The sequence below is a fragment of the Pleurotus ostreatus genome (genome assembly GCF_014466165.1).
Source record: "Pleurotus ostreatus strain PC9 chromosome Unknown scaffold_2, whole genome shotgun sequence".
Classification (NCBI taxonomy): domain Eukaryota; kingdom Fungi; phylum Basidiomycota; class Agaricomycetes; order Agaricales; family Pleurotaceae; genus Pleurotus; species Pleurotus ostreatus.
In genome coordinates this window covers 2,082,861-2,103,382 of record NW_023503157.1, presented here as the reverse complement: position 1 = coordinate 2,103,382, position 20,522 = coordinate 2,082,861, and the positions used below count along the sequence as shown (strand labels likewise).

General features: G+C 50.3%; 9 protein-coding genes across 9 annotated transcripts; 6 read left to right on the top strand and 3 right to left on the bottom strand.

Annotated features, from left to right (window-relative positions):
* Positions 1-86: 86 nt before the first annotated feature.
* PC9H_003562 (uncharacterized protein) lies at positions 87-2,085 on the bottom strand (the record flags this gene model as incomplete). The annotated part of the gene is made up of 10 exons (XM_036773155.1): positions 87-221; positions 289-319; positions 440-529; positions 818-903; positions 984-1,061; positions 1,110-1,126; positions 1,189-1,213; positions 1,278-1,587; positions 1,640-1,920; positions 1,975-2,085. 10 exons carry the CDS (start codon positions 2,083-2,085, stop codon positions 87-89), a joined length of 1,164 nt encoding a protein of 387 aa, XP_036634628.1.
* Positions 2,086-2,557: 472 nt separating this feature from the next.
* On the bottom strand, positions 2,558-5,650 carry PC9H_003561 (uncharacterized protein; the record flags this gene model as incomplete). The annotated part of the gene is made up of 10 exons (XM_036773154.1): positions 2,558-3,190; positions 3,240-3,380; positions 3,439-3,513; positions 3,569-3,692; positions 3,749-3,794; positions 3,840-4,310; positions 4,364-4,514; positions 4,566-4,784; positions 4,839-5,236; positions 5,293-5,650. The coding sequence occupies 10 exons, from the start codon at positions 5,648-5,650 to the stop codon at positions 2,558-2,560; spliced, it is 2,616 nt and encodes an 871-aa protein (XP_036634627.1).
* Positions 5,651-5,917: 267 nt separating this feature from the next.
* On the top strand, positions 5,918-6,668 carry PC9H_003560 (uncharacterized protein; the record flags this gene model as incomplete). Its single annotated transcript, XM_036773153.1, has 3 exons — positions 5,918-6,350; positions 6,401-6,547; positions 6,604-6,668. 3 exons carry the CDS (start codon positions 5,918-5,920, stop codon positions 6,666-6,668), a joined length of 645 nt encoding a protein of 214 aa, XP_036634626.1.
* A 197-nt stretch (positions 6,669-6,865) lies between these two features.
* PC9H_003559 (uncharacterized protein) lies at positions 6,866-8,502 on the top strand (the record flags this gene model as incomplete). Its single annotated transcript, XM_036773152.1, has 3 exons — positions 6,866-7,068; positions 7,129-7,666; positions 7,717-8,502. The coding sequence occupies 3 exons, from the start codon at positions 6,866-6,868 to the stop codon at positions 8,500-8,502; spliced, it is 1,527 nt and encodes a 508-aa protein (XP_036634625.1).
* Positions 8,503-8,694: 192 nt separating this feature from the next.
* On the top strand, positions 8,695-14,721 carry PC9H_003558 (uncharacterized protein; the record flags this gene model as incomplete). The annotated part of the gene is made up of 15 exons (XM_036773151.1): positions 8,695-8,697; positions 8,749-8,816; positions 8,973-9,168; positions 9,336-9,707; positions 9,763-9,821; positions 9,963-10,056; positions 10,147-10,306; positions 10,356-10,747; positions 10,796-10,954; positions 11,006-13,607; positions 13,656-13,920; positions 13,974-14,115; positions 14,171-14,437; positions 14,488-14,576; positions 14,631-14,721. The coding sequence occupies 15 exons, from the start codon at positions 8,695-8,697 to the stop codon at positions 14,719-14,721; spliced, it is 4,959 nt and encodes a 1,652-aa protein (XP_036634624.1).
* Positions 14,722-14,872: 151 nt separating this feature from the next.
* PC9H_003557 (uncharacterized protein) lies at positions 14,873-17,049 on the top strand (the record flags this gene model as incomplete). The annotated part of the gene is made up of 13 exons (XM_036773150.1): positions 14,873-15,109; positions 15,148-15,347; positions 15,549-15,590; positions 15,649-15,715; positions 15,770-15,777; positions 15,859-15,878; positions 15,932-16,260; positions 16,315-16,324; positions 16,382-16,405; positions 16,455-16,572; positions 16,637-16,649; positions 16,699-16,787; positions 16,845-17,049. The coding sequence occupies 13 exons, from the start codon at positions 14,873-14,875 to the stop codon at positions 17,047-17,049; spliced, it is 1,362 nt and encodes a 453-aa protein (XP_036634623.1).
* Positions 17,050-17,129: 80 nt separating this feature from the next.
* Positions 17,130-17,926, bottom strand: PC9H_003556 (uncharacterized protein; the record flags this gene model as incomplete). Its single annotated transcript, XM_036773149.1, has 7 exons — positions 17,130-17,186; positions 17,241-17,327; positions 17,375-17,502; positions 17,558-17,621; positions 17,676-17,732; positions 17,783-17,866; positions 17,921-17,926. The coding sequence occupies 7 exons, from the start codon at positions 17,924-17,926 to the stop codon at positions 17,130-17,132; spliced, it is 483 nt and encodes a 160-aa protein (XP_036634622.1).
* Positions 17,927-18,104: 178 nt separating this feature from the next.
* PC9H_003555 (uncharacterized protein) lies at positions 18,105-19,004 on the top strand (the record flags this gene model as incomplete). The annotated part of the gene is made up of 3 exons (XM_036773148.1): positions 18,105-18,381; positions 18,431-18,762; positions 18,813-19,004. The coding sequence occupies 3 exons, from the start codon at positions 18,105-18,107 to the stop codon at positions 19,002-19,004; spliced, it is 801 nt and encodes a 266-aa protein (XP_036634621.1).
* A 143-nt stretch (positions 19,005-19,147) lies between these two features.
* On the top strand, positions 19,148-20,296 carry NIT1 (Nitrilase; the record flags this gene model as incomplete). The annotated part of the gene is made up of 5 exons (XM_036773147.1): positions 19,148-19,281; positions 19,336-19,726; positions 19,766-19,800; positions 19,851-20,209; positions 20,268-20,296. The coding sequence occupies 5 exons, from the start codon at positions 19,148-19,150 to the stop codon at positions 20,294-20,296; spliced, it is 948 nt and encodes a 315-aa protein (XP_036634620.1).
* Between the last annotated feature and the right edge of the window lie 226 nt (positions 20,297-20,522).

Genomic DNA, 20,522 nt, shown 5'->3' with positions numbered 1-20,522 from the left:
GATAATAGTGGACACCCATTTACACACACCTGGCGACCGCTGGTGTTACATGTGTATTTTTAATTTCTACTGATGCTCGTCATGAATCACTGAGTGCCTAAGCCTTCGCTGGTCTTCCACCGCGCCAGCAACGTGTTACTCGGTACCCCAAATGGATCGAGCACCTTCCGGGCGACATCCACACCCGCGACGGGGAGATTGGTTGGATCAAGCAGGTCGAGCTACGATCAACTGTCAGCGCGCAACTCCGAAGCTACTGGTACACAGCGGAAGCATTTTCCGAATTACCTGTACTAAGACGGAAGCTTGGTCCCAATATCTAGTCAGAAATTGACTTTGGATCAGCCCTACATGGATTAGCATCGTAAACGGAGCCTCATACATATGCCTAGCAAGTCATATCAGATCGTGGTGCTCAGAGTAGCTTTCAGACGCTTACTCGAAAAACATCTTGTCCCCTCGAAATGCAACGATTCCCACTACAGGGAATTCTAATTTCTTACCGGTGGGCGGTATGCCGGGCAGAAAGCTGGAATTACTGTCAGCTCCATTTTATTCAAGATCTAAGATCCAACGCAGCGTACTAGTCGATTTCCTAAAGGGTCGTAGCGGTGAGGTTTGGAAACTCGCTCCACCATCGGCTACGATGAAACTCACTGTTGTGTGTGTGCACTTGAATATCATCTTGACACGATGGAAACATGAGTCGATACTCCACAAATACCGTCATACGCTCACTTCATCGATGATTCTGTCCGTTCCCACTACGCGGGTCCCCTCAATTTAAGCGAGGTGTAACAAGTGCGATCAACATTACCTGTACGCGAAACGGTGATCATTTCGGTGTCTGGAGGCGTGGTCTACGTCATTGTGAGTTTCTTCGTGATTCGGAGGCACGTTTGTCTGCGTACATCGAGACCAGTGAAGTGATACTGAAAATAGAATAAGCTTGAGTCTAGTCCAAGGAGCGAACAAGAGCAAACCTTGTAAAACCTCAATAAATCCTTACGACCCATACCTCCCGTTAAAGTGGAAATGTGATTCACATAAGGCTCAGAAACCTAAGTGCAATCAAGAATTAGTATAACGGCGAACAATGCTTCGCTTACCATAGTTGACAAGGTCTCTAATAAAAAGGAAACACAGTTCACGCGTCGTATAGACATCTGCTGATGTTTGGTGACTTACTTTGTGGGTCCCTTTCAACAAATTCCTATTGGAAATTTGAGCATCCTTGATGTGAGCGATATGAGCAACACCGAATGAGATAAATTTACATAGTGAGCGTGTTGCTCCCACACTGACTCCAGGTCGAAATAAGGCCCGATGCATCTTCGCAGCAACGTCAAGGTGCGAGTGAGAGACAGCGTCGTCGCGGAGCGAATGTGTGGGCAGACAGTTTCCCTCGCGGCACGGGACGGCGCGTTCAGCATCAGTGGGAACGGGAATTTCTCCGGGACGAGTGGGTAAGTGAACACGGATATCGTAGGGTGAGATCGGCTATTGTTGTTAAGTTGTTCTGTCTGGGTATGTGGGATCAGCGCAGCGTGGATGAGCTCCTGGCTCGCGGGTATGTGAAAGACGGACCTGATTTAGTGCATCAATACTTTTAAGGATCGCAAACTGACGAAAATCTTACGGGATGTATCCTCCAGCCTTTTTCTTCAACAAGAAAGGCTTTGCACTCGTTGTGTTGGGGCAGAAGTGGATACAAGCCTTTAAGTCATTCCACGAGAACAGAATAGAGGATCGCAAGGTCCTCGCATCCACTGCAGATAGTCCATACGTGATCAGGGCCCAGTCGCCGCCCAACTTGCTGACTTCTTTATCGGCCTTCAGAAGTGCCTGACGGAGGTCGTACCCGTCTTCCTCAACGACGGGGTATTTGACATGCAGGACATTGTATCCCTCCTGACTGAACTGCAACAAGGATAAGTGCCTTTCCAATTTGTCAGACGAGACAAGGATAGGTACCTGTTCGCACCAACCACTGCCGATCGAGTCGTCATCCACGAGGATGAGCAACGTCGTTGGTTTGACCACGGAGGGCACGGCGTTGGAAATCAGGCGAGGCGGAATCGACATCTGCGGGAGAAGATCAAGGGGAAGTGTGGTAGGGAGAGAGCGAAGGCTCTCTGAGTATTTCTCCTTCTCAAGAGCGGCCGAGAGAACTCCCTTGTTTATATGCAGCGATTATACACGGGAGGACTTATCGTGTGATGAATGCTGCAAAAGGAATCCAAGAGGCATGACAATACACGACTGGCCGCATGCATCGAGCATTCGCGGACAGATGGTTGGTCGGATAAAGACTTACAGTTTAAGCCATGGAGATACGTCACCCATATACTGGCGGGGTGGAGGGACACGTAAATTCCTTGAATTGGCGAGTACATTTCATCTTGTGCGTACTTTGAATGGTGATATTACAGTAGATTGTGGCGGAACAACGTAGAGGAGTGGGTAACTATCTAAATGCGATGCTAGAACGAGCGAGATCGTGAGAACCTTAAATACCATGGAGACATAGCGGACAAACCGGTAACTCGTTAGAACATCACTCGACAGGAGTGAGTTCACCATTCATACTGGCTCGTCCTTTGCTGCGTCCGGAAGGCTGTCGCGTAAGGGGCACGACGTTTGTCCGAATTGTCAGCTCCTCGCCATATGGAGTTTCCACGTCGGCGGTGTCATATGTTGGGGAGTTCTCTTCTTCATCAGCTTCTGCCAGCTTGGCCCATCGAGCAGCAGATGGGATGCCATCTACCCACTGGAGAACATCTATTCCCACTTCACGGATCTTTTTGTTCCGTGATCTCCAGGACATGGAGCCGCGACGAGGATTCGAAGAGGCGTCAGGTGTTCTTGGTGAAGTGTAGCCTCTTCCTGACTCGGATTTACGGTCCTTGTGGTCGCTCAACCTGCCTGGCAGGGCTGCCAGCAGGCGTGGATCAGATGGGAAGAGTAGTGGGAGCATGTATCTTGAATCGAGTAGTTCTCCCAGAACTTGAGGGGCCTTCTCAGGTTCCCATACGGATTTATCTCTGGTCTTATCAAAAAGGATATCAACGCCATGCTGGCTGCCTGACGTTGACGAGGAGATAGAACGTATTGATGGTGCCGACCTTGAATCCTCCAACGTATCTTGCATGGAGGAAATGCTCTCACGGTCGCGATCTCGTTCGTCAATCTGACCAGAGATTCACAAACTTATAAGCATTCAAGTTATCCGTGCGTACCTCTTTCCGTAAAGCCTCCACTCCGAGTTTGACTCGATGGCGCTCCCAATCTTTCTGTAGCTGCGTCAAATACTGAATGCATTCCTCGGTCATCCGCCCCTCGTTAACTTCATATTTATAGTCGCGTATCGCCCGTCGCATCTAGACCCCCGAAATTAACTGAGATAACACATAGCACATCCATTAAGGGGAAACTTACCTGGAGAGGATTGATGCATTTCATTTCCTGAATGATTTCTATGAGGACGGGGAAATCTGTTATCGACGAAAGGCACTGGGAACAACGTTATAGATATATAAGGTAGGACGCAGGAAACCTGCATACTGACTTGAAGCCATTGCAACAAATCGCGAACAGGGGCAAAGTGAGACCGAACACCTCTAGGTAGGCCCATGCCATCTACCCAGTCTTCTAGTACGCTAAGATTCATGGCGATCTGAGTAGCTCGAGAACTGGAAGAAAAGTCATTACTGAATGGCGCCACGTGAGAAGAGCATGCATTTAGTACCGGCATATATACTTCTTGCGGGTTAAAATTCGATTAAAGACTTCGCCTACACTGCATTAGTAGGAGAAGGCGCGGACGAATTCGAGCTTACAAGAGGTCCAATACATTATCTGTGACCAGAGCTGAGTACTGAACGCGGGGTTGATGCCCGATAGCACAAGGAGTGTTTGAAGAGCAGTGAGAAACGAAGTTAGGTCATTTGGTGATGGAGCCGGAGGCGATTCGGGGAACATTGATTGAATCGGTGTCGTTGAAGAGCCCACCCGAGAAAAGCTGTGTCGTAGGGATGAAAAGCCTTTTGGTACTGAGGGCGACGCTTGCATTGCAGAAGGTGAGGGTGCTGGAGACTCTACTCGGGTAGGCGATGTAGAAGTTCGCAAGGGGGACGCGCTTGCTGAAGGAGTGACCGTATGCGATCTCTTCTTGGAGCTGAAAGCCCGAAGGAATGCCCAGTCCGACTCAAACTGAACGGAATCTAGGTCAGAAGCGAGGGGCTTGTATTCCAGCAGAGTGGCATCCAACAGCTGATCAATCTTGCGTTCAGCAAATCGAATGATGAACACTATAAACACGATGGGTTAGAGTGAGTCCACATCGGGGGTAGAATGGAGCAACCAAAAACCGAGTTTATGACTTCCTCTATAAGCTCAAAGGAGCCAAGCATCTGACAAGCTTCGTTTATCGAGTTGTCACACTGCATGAGGTGGAGCCAGATGGTGGTATTATACAACCAGAAGACTAAGCAGGTGATATCGTCCCCTTGATTCTGTTGTCTATTAGTTAGCCTAGCTCGTAACTCAAGGCATAGGCCACTTACGAAGAAGGTTTCTTCAATGGCATCTGTGGCGCCTATTATGAGGTCCTCTAGCCAAGTGTGATCGCACGTCAGGCATGCGAACCTTGCCAACATGTATAAGACATTCGCAGGTTGGGCGTCACCCAAGGATGGTTGGTATGAAGTGATGATTGAATCGAAGATATGTGGGAGCGACATGGGGGAGAAGACAAGCATTGACGCGTAGTCGACTGGTGGAGTCTATCATGAGGTTGTTGATTTTTAATGCAAACAATGATAATAACGGAAGCTTACATATATGCCTGAATTATTGATGTCGTCTTCCTCATCAGAAGAGTCGGAGTCAGTAGATGAGGAGTCTGCACTTGGACCCCACCACTTGGGGGGTAAGTCGAGTACGTGAGCAACATCATCTTGTATATGTTGCCGTTGTTGCTTCTTCCGTATTCGCCGCTCTACCTGTCGACGGTGTTGTTCCATCTTTCCACCGGTCCAGCCTTCACTGCGCATAGCTTCTTCGAGCAATAGCGCAACATCGTCGCGACCTGGAAGCATTGAATGCGCAGTCACAATGTCGAGAGGCATAAGTCCACGGCGCGTCCGATCAAAAGGAGAGCAACCGTGTGTCATGAGATATGATATCAGGGTAGGTGGGGAGAGTAAAGCAGCATGATGAAGTGGTGTCCAGCCAGCTGCGTGACTGCATCAGGATGCACTTCATTTGATCCTTCATTTACCAATGGCTCACCTTCGTCGGCAACCAGGCTGCCACCTTGGGAGACGAGCAGTCTAACACACTCTTCCCTCTCCACATCCTTGTCCGACTCTGACCCGAAACCATGGATGGTTAAGCTGACAAGGCCAAGGCCTTCATCGTCGCGGATCCCAAGATCAACAAACGCCTGCGCCTGCGAGTCTGATATGAGATACGAAAGTACTTGCAAGTCGCCAAAGACGCAAGCACGCGTTAAGCAGTGCGTAACAAGCTCTGCCTTCTGGGATGGCGCTAACCCTGAGTGACTAGAGAGCAGAAGCGCGATATTAGGTATTGTGGGGTGCAAGGGGTGTAAGTCGGGTTCTGGGGAGAATTCTAGGGCAGGATCCATTATCTTCTAGTCGCAGTGGTTGTCCGTGAAGCAAACCCGTGGTGAGCGCTACACGGCGAGCACTAGCATAGATTCGATGCCCGACTGTCGATGGCGTTGTCACGGACAAATCGAGGATATGAGCAAGCCGCCAGTTCGCAGTGTGCAGAGTCCTGAAGCAATTTGTATCCAACCGGCGAGTGCGAGTGTAGTTACTGCCTGTTGCTGGCCAGAACTCGTTCACTGCAGTCCCCGTCACGTGTCGCACAATCTTCTACAACGACTACCATGTCTACTCCTCCTTCAAAACGTCGGAAACAGAGCCCTGATTCAGATAACGAGTCGGGTTCATCACATTCAGTAGCACAGGGTTCATCTTCAGGCGCCTCATCCGGTTCCGAGAGCTATGATACCGATGATGAGATCGCTACAGTCAAAAAATCCCTCAAAACCGGCAAACGCAAACGACGCGCGACAGAGCCCAACAAATTTGGCGACACCCTCCAATCGCTTCTGCACACCGATGCCCCCTCAGCACTCCCACTTTCACTCAAGCCTTCCATATCTCGGAAGCATAACGATGAAAAATTAGAATTGAAGGCGAAGAAAGTGCTGCAAACGGAAAGGAAGGAACAGGAGGATAAGGGCAGGATCGTGGATGTTATTGGGGGCTGGGGCGGTGAGAATGAACGTGCCTTGAGAAAGGTCGCTCAACGAGGAGGTCAGTGATATAGTGCCCTCTGTTATGCCCTTCACACGAACAAAATGTAGTCGTCAAACTCTTCAATCTTATTCAACAGTCACAAGCTTCTGCTACTGCGGCAATAGAAAAATCCAAGGCCCAGAGGGGCTCGGGTAAACCCACACTGCCAGCACCTGCAGCAGACACAAAACGAAAGTCTCGGGGCACAGACGCGGGTAGGCATCAAATACTGATCTCGGCGGCTGTTCTTCCATGCTAACGTTTCGGGCAGGTGCGGCAGTCAAGGATGACTTCTTCGACATGATTCGATCTGGAGGACTGGTATCCAAACAGTGAACACTCTTCTAGGCCTCCCGCTATTTGGTACTCACATTATATCACTGGTCTATCTTTGATAACACCTAATGATTGGAGCGTAAGCCCCAAGCACGCCATTTCCATGGCGGATTTCACTAAGCTCGGCTCGGGCTTCTGTGTATATAAGATCACTCGCTTCGCGGTTGACCGCTAAGCTCTCACTAGTACTACTCAACATGGTCAATCTACGTCAATTCGTATTCTCCATCTTCACCACAAATTGGACGCAACAAGAACCTGAACACAAATCATTCGTTATTGTAGGTGCTGGAAGTGCTGGATTGGCCATGTTGAAGACGTTGTCCGACTTCCCAGCTGCTAGAAGGGGAGAGTGGGACGTGAGTTTGTTTGAGCAACGGCGAAATGTTGGGGGCATCTGGTAGCTATCCTCGCGCTCCTGCACCTGACTCGAGCTCACAGCAACACCTGTGCTTCACAGGTTGCCCGAGCTGGAGACGGCCCCTCCACCGTCCCTTCCCGAAACACCCCTATATCCTCGCTTACACACCAATACACCAGTGCCGACAATGACTTATCCAGGCTTTCCCTTTGAGGAAGGGACGCCACTTTACCCCAGCCACGAATATATCGAGGACTATCACCAACGGTATACGGACTATCACAACCTGACGAGTCTTATTAAATTCCACCATACCGTTGTTGCCGCTTCTTGGGTTGGTAGTCCCGCAGTCGGCAGGTGGAATATCACCTATCGCGACCATCTGAACAATACGCGGCATAAGATAGCTGATCACCTCGTGGTGGCTACCGGAAACAACCACTACCCGCATATTCCACACTGGCAAGGAGAGGATGATTGGCTCGCTAGTCATACCATTGGTAAACCTCGACGCGAGCTTTTACACACCATTTGGTACCGCGATCCGCTGAAATACGCCAATTTAACGGTGCTAGTCGTTGGGTATCGCGCTAGCGGCAGTGATGTCGCCAAGCAAGCGCTTCCTATAGCCAAGAAGGTCAGAGATAGATCCCCCAAACGATCCACGCTCCTCCTGAAACTCTTTAGGTTTATGTTTCTTTACGAAGCCCAATAGACCCCTCTCAGGGTGATATTCCTGAGGATATTCACGTCGTGCCCCAGATATCTCACTTCTCGGCGCGAGGAATAACTTTGGCCGACGGCCAGTTCCTAGACGATGTCGACGCCGTTGTATTAGGAACTGGGTACGAAAATAAATTCCCATTCCTTGACATTGGAGGAACAATCGTGACGGATCCCGCCGCGCATTCCAACGACACGTACAAGCAAGGCCTTGTGACCAACCTTCGCTACGTATTCCCCTTGCACAAGCACATACTGTCCTTGTGCCCTTCTTACCCACCCACCGCGCTTGCGTTCATCGGCCTCCCCATCTTCACGGCAAACTGCATTTCTGACACTGCGCAGAGTTTGTACGCCGTCCACGCAATTCTAAACCCAAAATTACTTCCCTCGCGGGAGGACATGCTACAGGAGCTGTTTGAATACGAAGATGATTTACGTCGTCGAGGGTTTGATCCATACAACGTTGGGCACCGCCAGCTGAACGGGTCCTCAAACGATTATATGGATTCCCTGATTGATCATCTGAAGCAGAAGGGTGCACTGCCGAACGACGGTAGAAAGTTCATTGAACCATGGAGACGCGCGCAGCTCAACCACGAGTACTTGAAAAGAGGCTGGCTGCGCGTTGAAGAACTCGGGATCCAGGACCGGTGGTTGCGTGGTGTAAAAACGGAGGCAGAGTGGGCGGATATGATGGAACGGTTGAACGCCTGGCAACGCAAGTGGGAAACAGGCAGTAGCTCATGATATACTTTCGTTGTATTGGTGCCGTTCTATGGGACATTGTCTTTACTACGAATCACCGTGAACTGCACAATTGTCGTGTGTGACCCACTGGATGTTGCGGAAGACAGGGGCGTGGCCTTGGCAGACTTTCGCGCCTGCCCTAAATCAGAAGTTGATCAAAACGGTTCTGCTGCCCCCTCCAGTAAAATTTTCATGGTTTGTGCTTTTCCTCGTCCGTTGGGGCATGTTCGCTCATGAGCGTGCCAGACTCCGAAGACATCAATCCGCAAAGAAGAATGGGAACGTATCTTGCATGAGGTGCAAGTTTCCAAAGAGTGAGTACTCGTTCCCCTTCTTCTGACAGGATGATAAACATTTTTGGGAATCTCTCTGAAATCCCTTGATGAGTACAAAATTTGCATGTATTATCTGATACCTTCTATGCCTCAACATCTTTGATGAAGTCGCAATGCTGATGCAACCTTTGACAGTGATTTGAACCGCCTCGTAATGGACTACCTTGCTACCGAAGGGTACAAACCCGCAGCAGAGGTCTTCAGTCAAGAAGCCGGTCTCAAACCACCCGTTGATTTCGACAGCATCGAGAGTCGCATGGAGATTCGAGAGGCTCTTCAGCGAGGTGATGTCGAAGAAGCTATGGCGAAAGTCAATGATCTTGATCCAGAGGTGAGCTTTGGCACGCAAGTCACGTTGTTATGATTAGAAGGTTTCATGCACCACTCTCAAGCCGTAAGGCTTATGATGAGACTCCAACCAAAAACTTCAGTCTTCAATATGAACCAATATTTGCCGTGTATGCTTGAACACAATGCTGACACATTTCTTCTCTATAGATACTCGAGACACGACCAGCGCTTTATTTCCACCTCCAACAGCAGAAGCTGATAGAACTGATCCGCCAAGGCCGGGTGGCAGATGCGCTTCAATTTGCACAAGAAGAGTTGGCGTTACGAGGGGAGGAAAATCCAGAGTTCCTTACCGAATTGGAGAGAACCATGGCTCTTCTCGCATTTGATTCTTCGCCGACAGCTCCTCCAGCGATCGCGGAGCTATTGTCACCTGCACAGAGGTTAAAGACGGCTGGTGAGGTCAACGCTGCTATTTTGGAAAATTCAGGGCAAGGGAAAGAAGTCAAGCTGATTCTTCTCCTGAAGCTTCTTTCGTGGGCAGAGCCGCTGCTGGAAGAGAAGGCGGACTTCCCCAAGGTATGTCGTTGTGCTACGGTGCGCGGTTCTCGCATTGACCACGGTTGATGGATAGGTCGATCTTCGTGCGGGGTTACTGACCGAACGCGACGTCGATATGAGTGGTTCTCGAGTGTAATGGCGATGGGTAATGATCAGTCTGGTAGAGTGTCCTTGTTGTATCACTATTTGGATGTAACATCAAAGTTGTGTTTGTCTGATCGGGGTGACACTGGCATGAGAGCTGGTAACTAGGCGGTAAATACGAATATTCAGGCGAGGCGCGCAGCTCCCTGGTGTAAAATGGCTGCAAGAACATGAGGAAAGCACATGTGTGCTTGGAGACTTGGAAGAGGAGCGTGCAGGCCAAGTGCGCCTGTGAAAGGGACGAAAGTGGGCGCCATTGTTGCGCTGCCATTGAGTGAGCTTAGTCATCATTTGCCCTTGCATCTGCGCCCAGGAGAGCCTGGTTGTCTCCAACCTCGTTTGTCCCAAACCACATCGTTTCTACGTCTCCTCCTCCTCCTCATCTCGCAAAGGACCAGGCAAGGTCTCGTTGCTGCACAAGCCTGCCAGTTTTCTGCCCGCTCGTATACCAGCTATCGACCTTGGGCTGGTCGGTGCGATACGCTTTCGTGATCAGCTCTGTCATGCTCACCGCTCGATTAGCCATGTCGGAATCCGACGGTCGCAAGCGCATCAGACATCTCTTTATCGCAAACCCCGACGTGGAAAACGACGACGACATTCCACCAGTCCAGTTCAAGCCCCAGCCCCAGACGTACCCTTATGTATCGCCGGTCACCTCACCATATCCGCCGGCACGTCCAACGCCTACGGTGGACACTAATCTGCCCTCAGATTCTATCTCACGAGCCCCAGCGCACCCTGGTCTTTCGTCCCCATCTAGCACAAGTTCTCCTGCAGCCGAATCTACTCCTCCACGCACGCCTGGAAACCTTGGCTCTAGCGGCGATTTTGATAATCATGGACCTGACAGAGACTTTGCGGCGCGAAAGCAATTCAAGCCCCCAGCCGTTAGACCGCTTCGCAATGTAAATGTACGTAGTGCTTCCCATCGTCCCTTTCGAATGTTCATGGTGTGATAGTCTCCCACAGTGGTTGGCTCTGATTCAAGTACCAATTCAACTATCACCGTGGCTGAGAAGGTCATTATCGTCGTGACGCCAGATGCCGAACGTTATTACACTGTCGATATTAGTGGTGCAAAGGATCCAGCTTTTATCAAAGAGAGGATATTTACCAAGGTATGTGTCCCCCTCATTTCCCCTCTTTTGCCTCTTCTTGACATCGCATAGCTATCTATCTGGGAGGAAGAAGATCAAAAACAATTCTCTATATGGGTAACGGAGATTGGAGCTTACGCCCTTGGGGACGCATTGAGCGATGAACGTTTGTTCGAGCTTTGCCGAGAGCGTGGGGATTCCAAAGGTTCACTCAAGCTTTTGGTGTCCTATTCGTCTGCTTTGGTTCACGAACCGGTAGCCCAGCTCCACCCCCCCATCTCGTATAGTCCCAACCCAATCCCGCCGCCCGTCCTTCCACCCAACTTCACCGACACCGCCCCTCTGAGACCAAAGCGTCGATCCCGTTCGCGACAAGGCAGCTTATCTTCGACCAGTGATCCCCGAAATGGTTATGAAGCAGACCTCGACAACCCAGATTGGGATAGCCATCGAGCAACCATGCGACCGCCCCCTCATCAGCCGTTCGCACCTCAATCGACACCGAACCCTCCTTCTCCTCTGACCCGACGATCGAATGGTACCAACTCAAATCGCGCTGTATCCCCTCTACCTCGACCTCCTTCACCACCTCAAGACCGCAGGCGGCCCTCTACTGCAGACGTTAGTCCGACTTACGGCGAACATTCGACGTATGGTCCTCCAGTCCCCCCTCCCCAGTCCCCTAGTCGACCCTCATTCACTGACGAACATACCTTGGCTGTCCCACCAAAACGCTTACACGGACGATCTGGATCTGATGCTGCCGCTGAACGTGAGCAAGCTATACAAGCAAGCGAAGACCATAAACAGAATACGTCGCGGTGGCATCATCAGCTTCACTCTTCTAAGAGTCGACCTGATCTCCAGTATAATAAACGACTACCTTTGGAGAACGACGACTGGGTTCACGTAGACCCTACCAGAGATATTACCCGAAGCTCGCCCTCAATACCGTTCTCTGGGCCACAACTCTCTCCGGTACGGGCCAAAATACCTTCGACATTTGCAAACCGTTCCGTCTCCGGAATCAAGATCCCGACTCCCCCTCGACTTCCACCCCCGGCAGTACCACCAACCAGTAATTTCGAGCCTCGCTATCCTCCCCAAGGTCGTTCGGTGGGTAGGAATGCCGCCAATCCTCAGTGGCCGGCGCCATTTAAAGAAGAAATGGGTGGACAGAAAGCCATGATTACATCAGGTCCTCACTGGAAGCGAATGCTGAAGGTAGCTCGAAGTGTAGACAACTTGAAAGCCTCCGGTCACCCGCCCAGTATGCGCCCAGGGTTAGGTCGGCGCCCAGATCCAGCAAGTCGACTTGGTAGTGTTGGTAGTTCGAGTAATCCTCCTCCCCTTCCGAAGCATCATCGTCCGCTTCCTGTGCAAGCTTCCCCTCACTCGAACTCCATCGACTTTAGTCACTACTCAAATTTCACTCCTCCTTTGCCCTCGGCGGGTTTATCTGCCTCCTCAACCGAGCCATATCCTCGACCGCAGTCCGCCATCGGTGAACATCCGAACTCTCCTTCTCTTCGGTTCCAAGTACGGATGCAATCCCCCACCTACACCAACAGCCACGATCCGATACCACAAGACATACTTCGTTCTCCGCGTGCTATCTCCCCCATTCGTTCTTACCCATCTGCCGGCGGCTACGGAAGCAAACCTTCCACCAATCTTGTTGAACGATCTAGTGACAGGCACCATGGCTCTGATGTACACCGGACACCTCCACGCAGCCCTACGAGCCCAATGAGTCCACGTCGGCCACCTACCCGAGAAAGACGTCCTGATGTATCAGCCTCAGAATCTAGCACATTAATTCCGGATGAAGACAACAGGGCAACGCTCACTGTGGACGCCCAACGGGTGTTCGCTCAATATATGAAGAACAACAATAGCGAGGCAACTTTGCTTGTGCGTCCCAGGAACGATGCCGATGTCCCTACATCTCCGCTCCCGCCGAAGACTCCATCAGATGTTTCCAAGCTATCGCCACCCCTCCTTCAAAGTCACTTACCTTCTGATGAATCTGACAGCGATCGTGATGATTGCGGCACCTCCTTGTCGATGTGGGCGAAGCCTCCTATGGTTGATAATCCGTCGAAATCAGCTCGAGGTCCCGCGTTGAAAGTACAGATTCAAAACGATAATGGCAGCACCTCTCCTGTATCAGTGCCCAGTACAGCCTCGGACATGTCATCGGCCATACGTTCTTCAGCTCCGAAGATGACGCCCTTGTCAAGTCGCTCTCCGTCGCCCAGACATGCAGGACGTGGAAGTACTTTCATTGATATGCGTGACTACACTTGGGCACCCCGACCGCCACCTGAAGACGTTTACGACCGACTTGAAGATTTCTTCCCGGAACATGACCTTGACAAACCAGTCATTGAAGCTAGTTCGGGCGGCACGTCACCAACAGCTCCAGAATATCCGCCCGTACCACCTCTGCAGATCAACGATAGAGGAAGGGTGAGGAGTAAGAAGTCCATCCGAATTGTTGCCGAAGAACATAAGAAACGCGCTTCGCGCGCTGCCGCCGCTTCTCATACGACTATGTCTCGTAAGAGAAGTACGAAATTATGGGGCAGTCGCGTAGAGGAAGTGACGACTCTGCACGCCGCGAAAGCAAGTCTCGGGGCCAATCTTCCCGACTCACCTCCTGGCGGGCCAAGTAAGCACAATATCTACTTGATAACGTTTGTTAACTCAACCATTTTAGATTCAGCGACCTTCAAATGGGTTCGCGGAGAACTCATAGGAAAGGGTACTTACGGTCAAGTCTATCTTGCCCTAAACGCGACCACAGGAGAGATGATGGCAGTCAAGCAAGTCGAAATACCACAGACTCTGAGCGACAGGAATGATACACGCCAAGTGACGGTTGTTGAGGCCCTTAAATTCGAGAGTGAGACGCTGAAAGACCTCGACCACCCTAATATCGTTCAGTACCTCGGTTTTGAAGAGACGCCATCAAATCTCAGCATGTGAGTCGTTACAGCGGTGCTTCGCAAGCAAGGTAACTCATGGATATGTACAGTTTCTTGGAATATGTTCCTGGTGGATCAATTGGAAGCTGTTTGCTGAAACATGGAAAGTTCGACGAAGAAGTCACCAAGTCGTTCACGGGTCAAATTCTTGATGGTTTGGAATATCTTCATTCAAAGGGGATACTGCATAGGGTACGTTGCTGTTCAATCCGCACCTACTGTTAGAATAACTCTAACGGCATCCTAGGATTTGAAAGCGGACAACATCCTTGTCGAGAAATCGGGTGTGTGCAAGATATCAGACTTTGGAATATCCAAACGCACAGACGATATGGGCGGCGCCATGACGGCCATGAAAGGAACAGTTTTCTGGATGGCGCCAGAGGTTATCAACTCCCAGAAGAAAGGCTACAACTTCAAAATCGACATCTGGAGCATGGGATGTGTCGTTTTGGAAATGTGGGCAGGTATGCGACCCTGGAATGGCGATGAAGTTGTCGCGGTGATGTTTAAGGTAGAACTATGCGCTTTTACAGCAATTTATTTCTGATGACACTTCTACAGCTCTACCAAGCTAAACTTCCGCCACCAGTCCCTGACGATGTTATCTTGTCCCCTCTAGCAGATGACTTCCGAAGGAAATGTTTCGCAATGTCAGCCTGTTTCTTCCTTGTTCCTTTCCCGTCGCATACTCACGTTTTTGGCAGCAATCCGGAGGAGCGTCCCACTGCCTCGGAATTGCGAAGGCATAAATACCTCACGCTCCCAGACAATTGGGTTTTCACCGGGTTTACATGATGGATTTCTGTCTCTGGATTTCTACAATCTCATCCATATATCACATTTTCTGATCCAAATTCGTCGCGCATCTGTTCTTTCTTACTCTCACACACACACACTCAACAATGTTCATTAGTCCATCCCTTATGATATCATGTAACAGTCTAATATGCATAATGTAGCAGCTCTGTTGATTCAATCACATCTTGTGACGTCGCTTTCGCTTCTAATCATTCGCACACTGTTAGCCACTGCAGTCATGTCGACATCAACGGAGGATGTCAGCGAGCGGACCAGGGCAGCCCGCACAATACAGCATGCCTGGCGAAGGCGGAATGAGGCCACTGCCAAGTACATGACAGCCAACAATCGCTGGATACAGGCAGTGGGACATGCGGAGCTGGAGGTGGGCCGTCACGTTGGCTTTGAATCCTGACAATCAAGTTCACGTTCGAGGAACTGCAGGTGGACAATTCTTTTGCAGACCAAGGGCAGAACACACCTAAGGCACGATGGAGACGCGCCTCCGACCTGATCAAGAAGTTGAGGGATCCCAACGAACGGCTGCAGTTGCCTGGTCAAAGCGAGCCTACTGCCGCTCTGAAGCAGCTGGAAACCCAGCATTGGCTCGAACTCATCGACGGGTAAACTCAATGGACTGTTTCTGCCATCTGATGCTCAATATGATACTAGGAAACATAGATATGGATCAAATCGTTGAGTACAACGCTTTCTACACGCACCAGCGCCGATCCTAACACTAGAGTAACCCTCAGTCAAGGCCAGTTGGCTGTAAATTGAAGTCACTTAGGGGGCTTATATGTATTGGGCTAGTGGTATCATAGGAAATGGGTAGAAGAGGATACCCAGGATAACTTCTTCAAATGGTATGCACTCTATTGCACAATACTTTCTGTTCGTTCACAACGGCTAAAAAATCTTTAGGTTAGACAAAGGGGCAGGAAAGGACCTTTCACTCAAAGAATGTCCGCGTTCTCAGCTAGAGGCAGAGGTGAGCTACTGTATCCCCCATCTAGTCACAGTGGACTGAGTTCCTATGAATCAGCGTATCCAGTATGCAAATTACAATTACTCCCTCTACGTGGGCTGATAACCCCATTTTCTTGCTAACAAACTTTCTATCACCGATGATAGATACCTATCAGACGAACAACGTGAGTGATCTACTTTCACAAGGCCGATGAATAATTTCACCCCGAAACGCTAGGCTTGAACTATCTCGTTGAAATCGATCAGGAGGGCAAGCTACGATGGGCCCGAAACCATCAATTTGTCGACACTTCTGCTGGACATTGGAAGGAGGCTGGTGAAGGCCTGGGTATCGTAGCAGATGAACTACCTGGTGGCGTCGTCCCAACAACGAGGCGCGACTCGGGCTCTTCATCTGTACAATCCTCGGATCCCCAGCACTATGCTGAACCGATTGCAGGAAAGTACCGTATTACACGGCTATTCAGAAAGTACTTCACTATCCGCGGTGTCCTCAATCGACTGTTAAGAAAGACGGTGCGCCGCAATACGTGGATCTACGTTTCAGTGAGTTTCGAGGCCGGACCTAAAGATCAACCAAGGCTGACCATACTGTGTCAGGACAAAAATTGTCGGCCAGAATCTCCGCCACATAAGTTAAATTGATCTTACTGATTCTGATTTTTAGTCAATATTTTCATTGGTATCAAAGGTGATCGGGAGCTCTAGAATGCACTCTTCCGTGCTTACACTTCTTGTAGAAACAGGGGAATTCCAGCACTCGTCCTTCTTGGGCGGAGGTCTCGTTACCTCAGCCGGGTTGATCTCCGTCAAGGATGGTCTGATACATACACTATCGCCTCTGTCAGGGCATTATCGGTGAGCGAATTTGTTACTGTCTGGCTGACTGTGGGTGATTCTATGAAACTATACTGGGACGCAGAACATCCACCGAGGTGTGACACCTCTGAATAAATTATACACTTTCGCTTAACCGTTGCAAAGCATTTCCATCAATTCCTAGAAATCCTGGAAAAGAGGGGCGTCAACTTGCATAAAGCGAAGATTAGCAAGGCAGAAGCTGCACTTTGGGGGTGAGTACTCGGTCGGAGATGCTCTTTGCCAAGTCCCGATGATGATGTTAAATCTAGCATCGAACATATAACCAAGTTGAAGAAATCTGGGGGCCAACTCCTTCAAGGTGGCAAAGACAAGGCCAAAGAAATAGCTATCGAAGGGAGGGAAGCCTTACATCTACCATCACCCAGCGATCATCACGGTTGGAAGCAAGACATTCTTCGCGGGCGAATCAAGCCACCGCCAAGCGAGAAGCAACAGAACTTGCACTCATCATGATTTCAACAATTTGAGCATCCTGCATCTTCGTCCGTACTTACTTAGCTGTTGATAGATCTCGTTCGATACGTATACCGTTACTAGGGAGCTCTGCTCCACTGACTTTCCAATCCTGATACACCTACTGGGAGTGCTGCCTGATGGACGGTCAGGATCTTGGTGATGTACCAGTAAACTGGGAAGAAGTTTACCTTCTCGTCGTAGTCCACCCATTCGCCGTTTTCAAGGTCGACCTCCGGAAATTTCGCACCCGTCAACCCCTCACATTGCCAGATCCCCTACGCGAAAAGTCAGCGTAATCATGTGGAAGCGCCAGTTAGCATACTCTCGGGTCAAATCCTACGAATTCCAGCCCTCTGCACTCTATGGTGAGTAGGGGAGCGAATTGGCCGTTCTCATCGGCATATGGTAGTGGCTTCGTAGCCTCGAATTTGGCGGAGCTCTCCCGTTTACCTGAGTGATGGGGCGGCTTTAGAGATGGGGAAACGACCATACAATGTGGTCATACACATTCCGCATCGCCAAACAAAGTGCGCAGTAGCACCTTTGCCGCCTGAAACATCTCGCTCTTCCTGCTCGTTGGATAAATTAACTGTAGTAAGACAATGAATGGTTCTGTGACGCACTTCACGATTGAGGGAAACGAAACGCGGGTGGACTTCGTGGCAGCTGTTGCATTTTACCTGGGAGATAATTCAATGGGAATTGCACCACCACCGAGGGACTCAGCCACCTGAAAGAAATACTCGAAGGAATCTGATGCGGGCACCAGGTTGGTCACATTCTCTAATTCTGCTTTGATCGAGAGTAGTAGACGCTTTATTGCCTGTAAGAAAGTTGCGCAAATGTTCTGATGATTGGAGGGACTCACGACCATGGTGCGATGCTGTCCAAGATGGTGATCGTCGTTCAGAACACGGTGCCAGTACTAAGCGGTAAGTTGGACAGGGGTACCTATATTTGTTTCCGCGTGGCAACAACCTGTCGAACAAACATCTCCCAGCCAAACTCATCCCGACGTCGGAGCGCGTTTTGTCGAAATCCCGAACTCGAGCATGCGCGCCGTATACCATGCCTTGACCTCAGCCTCCAAGCAGGTGAGGCCGTCACTCGCGACGAGCAGCCACATTCGTTCTTTTCATGCGTCTTCAGCTATGCTCGCACGCCGCACGAAAATGGAGGAGAAGATTACCGCTACCGATGCTCTAGAACTGCTGGACGATGAATTCGACGACGACGACACTGCTTCCTCCGGCCATATGATGCTCAGGCAGCATAGGCAGATACTCCACTACCTTCGTCTGATAGAGCACGAGATGCCGAAGCTCGTCGGTAATTGTGTTCGCCACTGAATATCCATGTTGTGCTCATATTGGTCTAGCCTTCCGAAAACCGTTTGTTCCTCCGGACTCGTCAACCCCGCTTCATGTTCGCTCGCTGGACTATGCAGGGGAAGAGCATCCGGCAGCATTGAAACGCGTTCTTGTTGTTGCGGTCGACGATCTACCTCTCGCCGGCCAGCATGCTGTTCACAAGCTGAAACTCCTGGCTGGTCCGAGATGGACGCCAAATCCCCCGACCGATGCTGGGGTCAGTCGGGAAAAGGAATGGGGCAATGGCTACGTGAAGATATCATGCGAAGACTTCCCGAAGCCTGCAATGAACCTCAAGTGGGCAAGCGACGCGCTCGACCGGTTAGTCGCAGCAGCAAATGTTCGTGACCAATGTATACTTGTGAATCGCACCCTGACGGCGTGTTATAGGATGCAAGTGACACCTTCGCCAAACTTCCTCTTGACCTACGGCATGTATACGCCAAGGCTAGAAAGGCCAAGAAAGGTGAACATCTTCGTGGTCGTGTCTTCCACCGACCCACAATAAGAGACTTCCCCGCTGAATGGTTACCTTCCGGTGGAGCCGTCGCTTCGTCCGGACCGCCTACATCTATTGCGTAGTTTCACATACTTATAATACAATCATGAATTCACCATATGTCTTCCGTGTCAGGTGACGTTGAGTGTTAGCCCTGGGGAAGCATAGGGTTTTCTAGGAATCGGATTTGTCACTCTGGTTCGCAAATTGCGACCTGTTTCCAACGATGATCAAGGCATCCGTGGTTCAGGCATGCACGGTTGGCTACTCGCTATCCAGCACTCTCGATAAACTGGAACACTTTGCTCGGGTTGGCAAGGAAAGGGATGGGTCCGAACTAGTTGTGTTCCCGGAAGCCTTGTGAGTTCTCTTCTCAATATTCGCTTCACGGGAACTGAATCAAGGGGATTGCAGCATTGGTGGCTACCCCAAAATGTCAACATTCGGAACTGTAGTGGGCGATCGCTCCCCAGAGGGCCGAGAAGAATTCTTGCGTTACTATAACGCCGCAATCGACGTTCCTTCCCCTGCCGTTTCTCGCATCGAGTCCGTTAGCAAGGATCTCGGCGTGTTCATCGTGGTCGGTGTTATTGAACGCGATGGCGGGACATTGTACTGCACTGTCCTGTTCATCAGCCCCCAGGACGGTTTTGTTGGAAAACATAGGAAATTGATGCCCACGGCTTCTGAGAGACTGATTTGGGGCTTCGGGGACGGCTCCACTCTTCCAGTAGTCGAAGCTAAATTCAATGACACACTCGGCGCGCAAGCTTCTGCGAAGCTCTCGGCTACTATATGCTGGCAAGTAGTCCCCGAATCAATTTGTTAACTGATATATTCACAGAAGCATCTTCTTCAGGGAGAATTATATGCCTTTGCGTAAGGTGTCTCGATACTTCTACATGTCAACTAACGCAGCGTTCAGTCAGAACCTACTACTATTCGCAAGGCACTCAAATCTACTGCGCACCGACAGTGGATGCTAGGCCAGTCTGGCAGAATACCATGACCCACATCGCCATCGAAGGTCGTTGCTTCGTCTTGTCGGCATGCCAGTTTGCGCAAGAAAAGGACTACCCCCCGGATCATCCTGTTGCCGATACTAATAATCGAAAGCCAGACAATATTATGATCGCTGGTGGAAGTGTTATCATCAACCCATTGGGCAAAGTCCTCGCTGGGCCACTTTTAGGATCTGAAGGGGTACTTACTGCGGAGCTGGACTTAGATGATTGTATTCGAGGGAAGTTCGACCTTGATGTCGTGGGCCACTATGCAAGGCCTGACGGTGAGATCCACAATCCACATATCGAGGACCTGTGCTCACTGGGTTTTGTTTTCGGTAGTTTTTGAGCTAAAGGTAAACATACCATAAATGCCCAGTAAACACAATGGCAGTGATTTCGTTGTGCTCCTCTTTGACACAATCATATTCGGGTGGCCTGCACCCCCATTGACCAGCGAGGTGTATGGGGTGGCCACGCGTAAGATTGGGCCACTGTGGCTTGTATATATCCAATATCTACCAGCCAAAGCGAACGGATAGTCAGGGCTATAAGAAGGGCCTTCCGTCAGGTTACGATCCTCATCATTCGACAACG